This window comes from Fulmarus glacialis, unplaced genomic scaffold (assembly GCF_000690835.1).
Source record: "Fulmarus glacialis isolate BGI_N327 unplaced genomic scaffold, ASM69083v1 scaffold23428, whole genome shotgun sequence".
Taxonomy (NCBI): Eukaryota; Metazoa; Chordata; class Aves; order Procellariiformes; family Procellariidae; genus Fulmarus; species Fulmarus glacialis.
In genome coordinates, this window is record NW_009227904.1 from 8,115 (window position 1) to 21,255 (window position 13,141).

Below are 13,141 nucleotides of genomic sequence, written 5' to 3' on the forward strand. Positions count from 1 at the left end.
TTTTATATATAAAAATATAACATATATTTATGTTATATACATGGAATCCTGCCCCCAACAGGTCCTTCGTGGCCGTGTGAAGGCAGGGCTGTTCCCAGCCCCCTCTCCCCTGCTTGGGATGTTGCTCCAGCCCACCTGTGGCCACAGCAGCCCACACTGTCTCTCCCCCTACGCAGGATACTCAGGCCCCCTCAAAGAAGTCCCCCCGGAGAAGTTCAACATCACCGCCATCCCCAAGGGCTACCGCTCCCCATGGCAGAAGCTCCTCCGTGACACGGACAACATTGTGCATGGTGAGAACCAGCCGCCTGTGAGACCCCTTCCGTGGGACTTCAGGAGCTTCAACAGGTAATGCTGGCAGAGGTGCAGGCACCACCAGCCTGTCCATCCCTTGGCCAAGCCCTTCAGCCTCAAGAAGCACCTACCATCCTGCCAGGGAAACGCCATGGTCCATGCCCTCTTTATACACCACAGGACAGCAGCAAGGGCTCAGATTGCTCTTTTCCTGCTCAGGAGCTCCTCCGTGGCTCCTCTGCAAAGACCCCTGCCTCCAGCAGCTCCCCAGATCTCATCTCAGCTCCACCACTGGGCTTGCACAGCCTTAAGCAGCTTGGTCTCACAGGGTAACCTCAGGGATGACAGCTGAAATTTGGGAGGACTAATTCTCATACAGGTGGTCCTGGAGAAGGAATTGCTTCTATTCCCAGCCAGGCTTAGCTCTGGGCTGGGTGGAGAAATGGCACAGACACTGCCAAGTCTCTCTCCTAATTTCCTTAAGGTATCCAAGCAGCTGCTGGAAGTGGTGGGGGTATAAGGTTAATCTTCTCACAAGGTGCTAAGAGGTCATCATATTCCTTCCAAACACCTGCTTGAGATTGAAGTCTCCAGGCCCGTTTCTGGTGGCTCAGCCTGGCAAGCTCCTGTGCACCTCCTGTGCACCTCCAGATTACATTGGGGTCAAGGTTGGGAGCAGAGACCGCCAAGGAAAATCTCCACTCTGGAAAGGTGTTTGGTGGGGATTCAGGAGATGGAGATCTGGTGGTAGCAAAGCACTAGCAGCCCAAGGTAGAATAATGAGAACTGAACTTTTAAGCTGAACATCATCCCAGGGAATCTACAAATCTCCTGGCTCTCCTCCTCACTGAAAGCTTCTTCATGAGGATGAAAGCATGTTAGCTTCGGTGGCCTGGCCAAAGTCACCTTCCAGTAGGCAAGCTCCCACTGGAGCTCCCTACCAGGACACAGCACTGCTCCCCATCAGACCATCTGCCATGGTGCTGGGCCTCTGCAGACCGCAGCTTTCCTGAGCTCGCACCAGGGTTGGATTTGAGTCACGGGGGAGATGACTGATGCATTTTGAATGATTGGCAGAAGGGGCTGTGGGGAACTACAAACCGTCTGCATAGGAACCACATCCCAAAGGGCAGAGATCAGCCTGACCGCTGGCAGAGCTGAGACGATGCTGCCACCATCCTTCTGCTGCTCTCCTCTCTCTCAGCCCTGGGGCTTTGGCGTGGGGCCTGGCGAGGTGCACAGCACAAGGCTGCTGCACACTCAGCCCCCCTGTGTTTCCGCTTCCACACCAGTGAAAGCGTGGCAGCACACTGGTTTGTACTGGAGTGGAGCTGAGCAAGACGAGGTTAACAGAACCCATGGGCAGCAAAAGGGCTTTGTTAGCTATTCCCTCAGGGACTCCTTCCCAGTTACTCAGCCATCTTGAGCTTTCCTGGAGCAGTAACATCCGAGGAGGTGCCGTAGGGGGAGAACAAGGAGCTGCTGCAGATACTTGGCTCTTTTCTTTCAACATTTAGCCATGTTCCTACCTCGGTATTTATTTATGGACGGGGACTGAAGCAAGGGCATGTTTCTGAATAATGCATTACGCTGTACCATTTCTCCCCTCTCACATGCTGCCTTTCTATTTAAAGTCTTGAACTGTTATTTAATACAGATGGATGCTAATTTAACATCAAGCCTCTCGCCACCTCCTCTAATTCTTCACTGAGGCATGAGTATTCAGAGAGCCAATCTGCTTTTAACCGGACTTTTCATGATCTTCCAAGCCGTTGGCTTTTAAATCACTTCTCAGTTCATCAAATACCAAACTGCAGAAAAACAAGTTTTTTGGAACAAATCAGCTAGCAAGAAGCCAGTGGTCTTGCTTAAAGCTAGGTGAATCCCAGCACAGCTCACATGGGTCACAGGGCAAGGGCAAATTCACCATCTCAACAGCAACTGCATTAAAGCAGACTGATTTATTCCCAACTTTAAACATTCAGGCTATGATGCAAAGACCTTTGGCCAAATTGCTAAGGTGTGCTGCTTTAAGAGAGAGTGAAAACCAAGCTTTGAAAAGGACTGTCTTTTCCCAAAAGGGAGAAAGTTCCTGGAACAAACCTCTCTCATTTACCTTCTCCCCCCTTTTTTCTCCCTAGGACACTGTTGCAAAACAGTGCCACGTTACTCACGTTCAAGCAGCACTTCCCAAAGCAAACATTCCCAGCTATGCCTCATTGATAGCTCAGCCTCCATGTGCTGCTCCAAAACCAACATTCTTGGCTTTTTCGGGGCTGGCACTCTCTTCCCCAGTCGCTTTCCCCATTTCTCCAGAAAGGGATGACAGCTCTTGCCCCCGCACTGCTCCTCCTGTTAGTCATAGTTCAAGAGAAGCTGTCCCAAAAGGCAGACTGGAGCCAGGGCCAAGAGAAAGACATTTGCCTGCACATGTGCTAGAGCAATCAGGAGGTAGCACTATCAGCCTCGGCCCTCTGCAGAACACATTAGCTGCGCACAAGTCACTTTCTAAAGATCAGGGGGTTTGTCACTGTCACCTGCTCTCTTAATCTAACCCCTTTCACACGCAAAACATCTCTGCTGCTGTTGGCAGAGCCCATCAAGAGAGACTATGGTAAAGGTAGGAACACGCTTCCTCCCTCCCCTGCGCAGCCACTGATGCTCAGGCACCAAATCCCACTCTCCAGGCCAGCCAAAGCTTGAGTTAAGTTGGCTCTGTAAAAGAGAAGCACCTTGCTGAGCTAGCAGAGACTCTAACAGCATCGTGAGGAAGAAGAGGGGTGTTGTCATTTGCTGCAGGCATTGCTAGCTTGCTGCTGGGCTCAGTTAGTAAATCCAGACCTGCTTTTTCCATCACCTTTACCATATGCACAACCTGTCCTTGTGACGTGCTAAGTCTGCTTTTTCTCGTGCTGCAGAACTCCCACCCCATTTGACAGAGCACTGTTCAGCGACCTGTCCTCTGTGCCTGCTGAGGAGCTGGATAACCTGAGCGCTCTGCAGGTGATTTCCCACAGACCCAACTTCAACAGAGCACCGCAAGGTTGGGTGCGGATTCTACCAGAGAGCGATGAGCTGTAGTATGCATGCTCCCTTCCCTATCGCCGCGGATGCTTTTATCGCTAGACTCAAACATACTTTGCACAGTAGGGGAGAGGGGAGTAAGTATTCTTCGTGAAAGCTAAGCTAGTGGTCTCGGGTTGTCATCTTCTTCAACGGGATTTGAACAAGCTCGAGTCTGGGACCATTTTGAATTCCCCTCGCGCCAGCCATTGTCACAAGGGCGTTTAGTGCTAAGCTAACAGCCAAGTTCTCATCGTTAATGCAAGCAGATCCCCATAAGCTCTTGTACAAAACATCCCGTACAGCCTGTCCTCTTCCCTGCCTCGTGGAAAATGGCAGGACCACCAACTGCCACACACTGTCTCACTGCTTCTTCACCGACATACAAGACCTGCTCCGACAGCTGGTGCCCTTGCAGAGAAATTCCATCTTTGGGACAACTCTGTATCTGTCATTCCAGTCAGGACAGCAAGAGGAGGTGATAATTGAAGAACACCAGCAAAACAAGTTACCGGAGGCATTGGCATGTTAAAAGCAATTACCTTGGGCTTGGCTGGACAACAAAAACAGATAAGGAACCGGGCATCTGCCTGTTTATCAACACATGTACAGCACAGCCAGGATAGATGGGAGGAGAACACTGGGAGTTGGAAACTGGTGCCCGTTTTCCACAAGCTACTGGCTAGCATTTGGCAGCTGTTATTTTCCCCTTCCTACTGCTATTTGCATGCCTTGCTTAAACATCTAAGCCCTTTGATTGACTTATGCCAGATTTGCTTCATATAGTTTGTCAATAAGGATCAGGCCCTGCCTGGACCAGCTACACTGCAAAATTGCACCAGTCTGAAAGATACTGCCAGGGTATTCTGGCAACTTCAGCATCAGTGGGAAGGAAAAGCAGCGCAGCTGTGACTCCACAGCAAGCATGGGGCTTGAAAATCAGCAGTGAGGATTCACCTACACAAACGTTTTGAGCAGTGACACACAGTGGGACATGCAGCTAACAACAGGCTATAGGACAGTCATCAGAACATCTGGAAAACCTTGCTAACCACTAACAAAAAATGTCTAACTTCATACAGGCTTTCTACAATTGCTTTTGTCAGGTTCTTAATGTTACCCTTATTTAATCTTGCAAAAGCAGGAGCATCAGGATAAAAGTTTCTTTTTCCACCACTGTGGTTAAACCAGGCAAGTAAATTTTGTGGTAAAAATGCAGTTAACAGCTGCTTCACTTGTGAAGTGTATTTGTAATGCTCTGCAGACAGATGCGCAGATGAAATCCCACACAAGGATTCTGCTGCCACAACACACCATTCAGGCAGGAAACGTTCATTGCTCTATTCTTCCCACAAAAGCAGGAGGGGACAAGCCAATGGAAAGAAAAAAGGTCCATTCCTTAAACATTAAAAGTTTATGATGCTCAACTGCTGTCCTGTTCCTAACCCATCCCTCTCCTCTTTGTCCATCAGCTGAAGAACCCATGTACACCTGGGGAACTGGCTGGAAATAATAAATAGCAATTACATAAAGCCTGCTTACATTCGAGATCTGTCTGCACAGCACTCACGGGCCCCAACTGCAGAGACTTGGAGCCAGAGCAGTGGTAAACGCTGCAGCCCTCCCCGATCCACCAGCAGGCCTCTGCCCGTCTTCTAACACTGCCCTGGGATGGCTCTTACCTGACAAAAACTAAGCTAATTACCTGCACCCAAAGCCCAGCTTTTTCTCCAAAGAAAGCCAGCCTGCCTGCCAGCCGTGCCCCTGGTGTCACGTGTGCTATGCCACCTCCAACAGCCTGGCAGGGCTGGCAGCATCACACGTGCCTTCAGTGGGACCCTGTGGCATGGTACAGGACAGCACATAGAACTAGAAGTGGACCCACTGTCATTGTCCACTCTGCATCTTGTCTTTGGCAGCAGCCAAATAAAAATCAAAGTCCTCAGACACTATGCTCCAGGAAACGGGGTCTAAGCAAAGTGGTGAAAAATTCAAGTATTTTAACTTTTTTTTTTTTAAAAAAGCAAATGAGGCCTCAGAACAGGTCCCATCATATTTTGCTTTACAGAAAGATGTCCACAGATCCATTACATGAAAGCAGCTGACATACAGATAAACTAAAAATCCTCCAGCCACATGTACATACATCTTATTCAATGGAAGGCTCCATGCAGGACACGGTTGCTCCTGGACAAACATGCTAGCTAGAGCACAGGAGGAGAAGTTTCATGTCCTATCAGAGCAGGACAAAGTGGGATCCATCTCACAGTTTAAGAGGAGACTGTATCCACAGGCCTCAAAAGCCCTAATCATGCTCCCAACATACCCAGGACAAGCTTGCAGCTGCACCGTTGTCCTCCTCCTGCAGCTGTCAGCAACACAAGTCCAGCCTCTGGGGGCCACCAAAGGGGCCTTCACCAGGCTAAAACAGGCAACTGCTAACCTGTCACTCCACATCACGCCTGCACTACCCGGCGGCTGCTTGCATTACCTAACACTTATCTTGCTCAGGACACACAGGATTAGAAGTGAAGCATCAAAAAAGGTTTTGGTTTTGGGGGTTTTTTTAAGCAAGAAGTCAGGAAAAAGGAGGGAGGAAAATTCTGTGGCAATAGTAAGACAAAGCCATGGGTTTGGCACATCTGATAAGCTTGGTTTTCAGCTCTTATTCAGTCCTGGTTTAATACCTCATTAGAATAAGTCATTAGTTACCTGACAGAGAATAGTCTCTGGTTACATTTAAATAGTCCATAGTGTTCAGACTGAGGATATCAAATGGGCTTGAAAAGGGTTTGGTTTTGTTCTTCCAGAAGTTTATTTCAAAAGTGTGCAAACGGGATACACAGATAGCACTGTAGTTCTGGTACACCTGATCCACAGACCCACCCCCCCGTCCCCAACACTAAATGAAAGATCTGGGATGTATCAATGATCCGATTAGCTAGCGGAGACACGGAGCTCAGCTTGCCCAGCATCTGCAAGCAGGGAAATAAGGCTTCTCTAGCTCACCCACAGCTCAACATATGGCGCTACCATGGTAACTAGAAAATAGCATTTACTTAAAACGATGAGGGTGGCACGATGTGCTAGGGGCTGCTGTGCTTTCCCGAGTGGGCACCCATCCTCTGGGGATCTTGAGACGGGTAATGAATGGGGCCTGGAGCTCTCATGAAGGGAGGTGGGGGCCCCATGGCGTGGAACATGTGTGGTCCAAAACCTGCAGAAACAAAGTTGGCAGCTTCAGACAAAGCAATAGAACAACCAATGCAGATGTACTACTGCTTGAAACTACCAACAGAAAACAGCTGGCTTACAGCTATGCCTTAGGAAGGTGCACATCTCCCATGATTCTTTAAATCCCCAAACTCCTTCCCCTCTTCCCACTACAAATGGTGGCAATCCTTACCCAACACACATCCTTACTCACAGACAAAAGCTGGTGGGGGACTGGACAGGTGTCTGTAATGCCAATCTAAATGCTTTCTACTCAACCATAGAGCAAACCAAACACATCGACAAGAGTCTGACATCCCATTAAAAGAAGGTCTCCAAACAGATGTACACACACAGCCAAACACAGGCTGGCATTCAACCAGCTGCAGAATTACCCTTTGAAGTTCAGGTTAATGTAGCATTTACACAGCCAGCAAAAGCATTGGGTAGGTCTCAGTACCAGGGATCTCTGACATACCTGAGAATTTGCAAGTGAATACATACCACAACAGGCAGCTCAGTTTAATTAAACTGTGCTGACAGCTCATTTTAGATCATTGGTTTACATTGTATGATCAGGGATGAGGAAAATCAACTTGGGGCATGCATCAGTGCTACAGTGCAGCTGAGCAAGTACGACTAGATCGTCTAACACCAAGTCAGACACCCCCGCTTGAAGGGGAAACACAAATACCTGGAGGTGGTGGTGGAGCAATGCCAGGAGGAGGTGGCAAGGCAATGTTAACCACGGCTGGAGGGCCACTGGGAGGTAGGTTGAAGTAATTTGCAGAAGCCTCCTCTTCTGCAGCTGGAGGAGGGGGGAGAGCTGCAGAAAAAGTACACAGTGGTTATGGAAAATCTCTCAGTCAAGATACACAGAGGTATCTGTGTTCAGAGAGTAGGCACAATTAGTTCTTCCGCAAGGGCAAACTGCTGCCACTATTGCACATCCGAACTGGAGTGAGAAGCAGGACCACACCGAAACTCTGGAACAGTCACCATTTTTCTTCACCCAAAACCAGCTTTCCTTTTTCCATCATACAACATTCAGATTAGGAAAACATTAACCAAGCCTTGAAAAGCGTGTGTTGCTAGTATCTCGGACCTAAGTAACTTTAATTCACTCATCACATAAAGAACTCTCTTTTCATCAAGAATTTGCTTCTAAACAAAGCTTGCCTCCCATCCTAGTTGGATCCGCCACAAACCTACTGTAACTGCCTGCTCTGGGCTCACCAGTGCCTCTACCATCCTGACCTCTGTTACTGCTCTCAGAGGTTTAACACCAGCCTCTCTCATGGAAGCAGGTCGGCATTAAGTGTTTCAGAGATGAAAACAACACCCTTACCTCCAGGAAGACCTGGAACTGGCTCCAGCTTTATCCCGGATTCTGTAGTACCTTCCTTGTCCTTTTCTTTTCCTCTTGCTGCCTGGGACCTAAAACACAGTCAAAAGTTTGAGGACAAGGATGAGAAAAGGCAGCATAAGCAGATATTCACACTAGATAATCTAGACCCATTGCTTCAAGCCAAAGATGAAAAATTCACAGAATGTCAGAGACAGCTGGTACGAAGTGTGCAAACAGGGTTTACGATAGCTGGATTAGAAGCAAAACTACAGAAACTCATCCATAACCCTCAACCAGGAAATCCCTTACACAATTTGTGTAATCTCCAACCCAGATCCCACTGCTGAAAGAAAAACAAACCATAACAAGACCCCAAATATTTATCAACTCAGTATCTACCCCAACTTAATATCCAACCCCGCTCATCAAGACTGCATAAACTGAATGAAGAACCTTGTGGCCTTCTCCCCCCACACTCACCTTCCCCATTTGACATTGAGCCTGCGACCATTGACAATGAGTTTGTTGAAGGATTTCTCAGCAGCCACTTCCGCAGCTTGCCGGGTGGCAAACTGGATGAAAGCACACTGTTGCCTCTGCACTACAGTTATTGTCCGAATCTCCCCAAACTGGTAGAAGTGATTTCTGTGGGAGAGGGAGAAAAATTATTATGAAACCCCATTCCTCCTAGCCGCAGGGTACATAGCAGAGTAGGATCTCAACACGTGCAGAAATAGATATGCTCAGATCCTTTCTTTTCTCCATCACCAGTTCAGATCAACCATTAGAAATCAAGTCTCTTGCCCCTCTGTGTAATTATGGATCAGTAAAAACTCTGCAGCAGCTTTTCTCAGCAGCTAGCTAGGGAGACAGTATGGGTCTTTCTTGTAAAAAGTGTAACACAGTATCCCCAACAGCTCAGAAGGATGACTCATCTTTGAAGAGAGAAATATTAATCAAAGCATTTGAAATGTGCCCGTTTATCTGTTCTCCGACAAGCTGGCACTCCTCTGCACTTGCCCAACAACCAGTTTCCCATTAAGGAAAACTGAAAAATAGATTTTTTTTTAATTTTATTTTCCTTGCAAGAGAGATTTCCTCACTTGAAGATGAGCAGTAATCAAAGCATCAAAAAAAAAAGGCAAGGGCAATACAAATTCACCAACACACCTGAGATCTGATTCAGTGATAGTATCTCCAAGCCCTCCAACATACAGCGTAGTAATAGTCTTGTCATCAGGGGGGTCTAAACGAGGCATGGTTGATGCTCGTTTCAGAAGTTTATCAGCCACAGGATCATTAATTCCATAGTAACGATCTTTGATGTTCTGATCAGCCAGAGGATCATCTGGATCTGTAGGTTTCTCATGTCTAAGGTTCAGCAAACAAAGCATTTCATAATATCATCACAGTTGCATCAGACTAACATGACTATAACTGCCACCTTCCCTTCTAAAGGCCTCTGGTCACTTATATGCTTAAGCCTGTTCACATAAACATGCCAAAATGGAATAAAAAGCCCCAAGAACTTAAACTGCAGCCAGGACTGCCTCAAGTTCTGAATGAACGGCACTTCTGACAGCTCAGTATTCAACGCTACAAAACACAAGAGCTGGATTTCAAATGGCCTCTTGTTCAAATACAAAGATCTCTGATTGAGGGGACTGACGCCATGAAAGGAAAAAATGAACTATGCAAGAGAAGAGCTGCAGTCACTGCTTCGGCAAAACACTACAAGACCACGCAGCTAATTCCTCACAAACGAAGTTGCCACAACAAAGATTCATTCACTGGCGCTGCGTGCCAACTGAATTCAAGTTTCGCACTGACCCCAATCAGTGTTCCGTCTCCTGTCCACTGCAGCATTTCCTGTTCTTTGAACCCCAAGGGGAGCTGTATCTGACCATGGTGAACAGATTAACTGTTTAAGCTATATCTGTACCTGTAGGGACACTCTTCTCCTCTCTTGCATTCTCCTTTTACCCAGAAGGAACAGATGTGAGGACGGTTACGTTTATAGTAAGGAGTGGTCCGAGCCAGCTTCAGCAGCATGTCGCTGGTAGAAGTAGCTTTTCCTAGCGCACCAACTGGTCTAGTGCCATCAGAATTGGATATCTAAACAGTAGTTAAAATGCAAATAATTATGTATATATCACCACTGAAAACTAATGCACAGAATCAGAGCAAGCAAATGATTTTAAGATAAGCTAGGTCATTCCTCCCCTTTTCTCCCCTATCACATCCACATACAGAGAGCATCATTGTAACTACACTTTCTTACCTCTCGTTCCATGTTCTGGGTGTAGTACTCTTTATTGACGTCAGACTTAGGCATCTCATCCTTAAGGGAGAGTCCTGCATCCCGGACTTGAATAGGCAAACCTAGAACAAAAAAAAAAAACCAAAAAAACAAAAATAAAACCAACAAAACCCAACACAACAACCAGCAAATCTGTATGAAGCACAAGGTGAAAGAGCAGAAATAATTATTGCAATCTGCATTAGCCAGAGATAACTCATCTACTGCTCAGGTATACCACGCTGCCCCTGAACCTCAGAAGAGATGTGATCATCAAGACTTGTTCTTCTCAAAGACTATCCAGAGACAACTGTGCCAATTACATGCACACATTTAAAGACATTTCACCAACTTTCATTTCAGAGGCAAGCAGACGAGCTTCTTCTCTTTTCTGGTACACACCATATTCCAAGTCAAGCAGGCAGGTTTGACAGACGTTCTTCAGCTTGCTGCATGTCTGGCATACTTCTGTTTTCTTGAAACGCATACGAACACCAGGGCACCAGCGAAATACTGTAAAAGGCCTTGCACAAATCTGAAAGACAGAAAGTTGACACTTGTATCACTATCACACAGCAATGAAGTTACCATTCTGGTTCCTGTTCCTTTAAAGTCCAAACACATCTAATCTCTTTAAACCGTAAATACAACTTCTTCATCTTAGCGCTAAAATTCAGACCTCAAGAAATACTTGTTTCTATTTGGTGCCTTTGACAGGAGAAAGTTTTAGGAAGGTTTTTTCTCTTGTTGTTGTCTTTTTGATTTATTACAATAACCTGAATGCTGAAAGCAAATCTACTCAAAAGAAAAAGCAATTCTCCAATTCTCCTTCATTCCAGGAGATGCCACTACAGAGCAATTACAGATAAATTACCAATTATTTGTAAATCAGTCACCAGCACAGCAGCAAGCCCAGTGAGAGGTTATGAGACTTTTGGTCCAGAAGAAGACTACTGCTCTGTATCTTACCCAGTGGAATGATGCATCTGCTTCTGCTGCATGTACGGTTTGAGGATGGGAAGCAAGATTTCAACACATACCTTCTCCCTACCTCAGATGACAACTGATAAAAGGGGCAAAAAACCTCTTTAATTTCCCTCGGTCAAGACAACACTAAATATTTCTTGCTCTCTCAGAAATAAACATAGCTTATTTTTTAGACAGCTAACACAAATCACCACCTAGCCACAAATAACATATTCATAGCAAAACCTAAACTCCGGTTAGTTATGCACCACTTACGAGTAAAAACAAAATTGCAAGAGAAAATATGAGATCATTTAAAATGCTGAAATACCTTCAAATATAGTACAACAATATTAGTAAAACCTGATTCTGATGAACATGAGCAAATCCTAAGTCTTAAATAATTTTACTACTTTAAGACTGACTTTGTCTAACAAAGCGCACAGTAGACTGACCTAAAAATTTATGCAGTTACATAAACATTTTAAGTTGTTAACTCAGATAAGCAATTTTCTGAAGCCAACAGGATTTTTTTAACATTAAAATTTAATATTCCTAGATGTGCGCCAGTTTAGATGTTTGTTCTTCAAAAGAAAACAAACATACCTTGCATTCTTTTCCGTATTTTTCTTTGGTCTGAAATATAATCAGAAACAATAAAAGAAAATATGAAATATCATTAATTCAACATAAAACGTGGAACATAATTGATGTTATAGCACAGTGGGTTTTTTCCTAATTATGCTGCATTTAGACTCACCCACTCCTATGTTTTGGGCTCACACCTTGGCAGGTCAATAGGACAAAAAAAAACCCCAACTAAAAAACTCTCAACCCATTTTTGTTTTAGAAACGTTCATTAAAACACAGTATTATAAGCCCCACCTCATTTACCGATGAAAGATGAGAATGAAACGGAACATTAACAGCTATTTTTAAGCACAGATAATATCGTTATGTGAAATAAGTACATGAAAATAAGCAGGTTTTGAAATATCACCTATACTGGCCGTAGGGTTATGTTTCACAAAAACATCATGATCTCTCTCAGCAAACTTGGTGGAATGGAAATGTGAAGGGAAAATAATATAAATGTAGGTTATATGCAACCGGACTGAGCACAGAGAAAAGCAGCATAAATGGACTGACTCATCCCGCACAAAGGAAACCAAGGTAAACAAACAAGGATTTAAACTACCGTCAGGCAGCCTTCATGAGACAGTTTTAACTTATTTTCACAGGCACGTATCCTGCACATTTTAGAAATTGTGCTAAGCTATTTAATATTTCAGCAGTTGTTTCACTATTCTCCATGTCACACGATTTACCAGTACCAAAGCTCTGTTTTCTAGTATTTCTTGCACTCTAGACATTAGACTATATCATCTTGCTCTGCTTTTTGACTGATTTATTCTTAAATCACATACCTAATGCCATGACATCACACACCAACAATGGCCAGAACCAAATCCTGTTGTGCAGAACCAACTAATAAGCAATGCATATGCACCTCAGCATCTCCTCCTGTAGCCAGGCTTATTTTAGTCCCCAAAACGCAACAGTTCTAGGGCCAACACAGAGGAAAAGGCTGTACGGTCAAACAGGCACATACCATTCGAATATACGGGTTTTCTCCAAGACACGTCTGGCACAGAATAGGAAAGTCCTGAATTGTGCAAGAAGAAAGAAAATCAGGAGTTTGCAACAAACTCTCTCATCACAACAGCATTCAAATCACACTCTGAACTAACACTACTGAGTTAAACTAATCAGACCGTTTGAAAGATGAAAAAAGACTCATTCAAAAAGAGTCATCGGGAGAGCTGCAAGCAACGACCCAAGGCCCATATTATGAACGAACCACGACCTGCTGGCTATTCTAGTTTGAAGTAAAACTTAAAACAAACAAACAAAAAGCATATTCTTGAAATATTAGCTATTGAGCGTCCTGATTGCAG

At 45.2% G+C, this 13,141-nt stretch overlaps 2 protein-coding genes across 2 annotated transcripts in view; one reads left to right on the forward strand and one right to left on the reverse strand.

Moving 5' to 3' along the window:
- The window catches only part of MYOZ3 (myozenin 3), a 4,648-nt gene extending 1,273 nt beyond the window's left edge, over positions 1–3,375 (forward strand). Inside the window, exons 6-7 of the mRNA XM_009583313.1 lie at positions 174–348; positions 3,213–3,375. Coding sequence (XP_009581608.1) covers positions 174–348; positions 3,213–3,375 — 338 coding nt within the window. The remainder of the gene's footprint in view (positions 1–173; positions 349–3,212) is intronic.
- A 2,773-nt stretch (positions 3,376–6,148) lies between these two features.
- On the reverse strand, positions 6,149–12,849 carry RBM22 (RNA binding motif protein 22; the record flags this gene model as incomplete). Its single annotated transcript, XM_009583315.1, has 10 exons — positions 6,149–6,574; positions 7,265–7,396; positions 7,919–8,007; positions 8,399–8,563; positions 9,089–9,289; positions 9,861–10,033; positions 10,200–10,300; positions 10,620–10,752; positions 11,790–11,819; positions 12,796–12,849. Coding segments are annotated over 10 exons (1,209 nt in total), but the record flags the coding sequence as incomplete, so codon positions are not given.
- Positions 12,850–13,141: the final 292 nt, after the last annotated feature.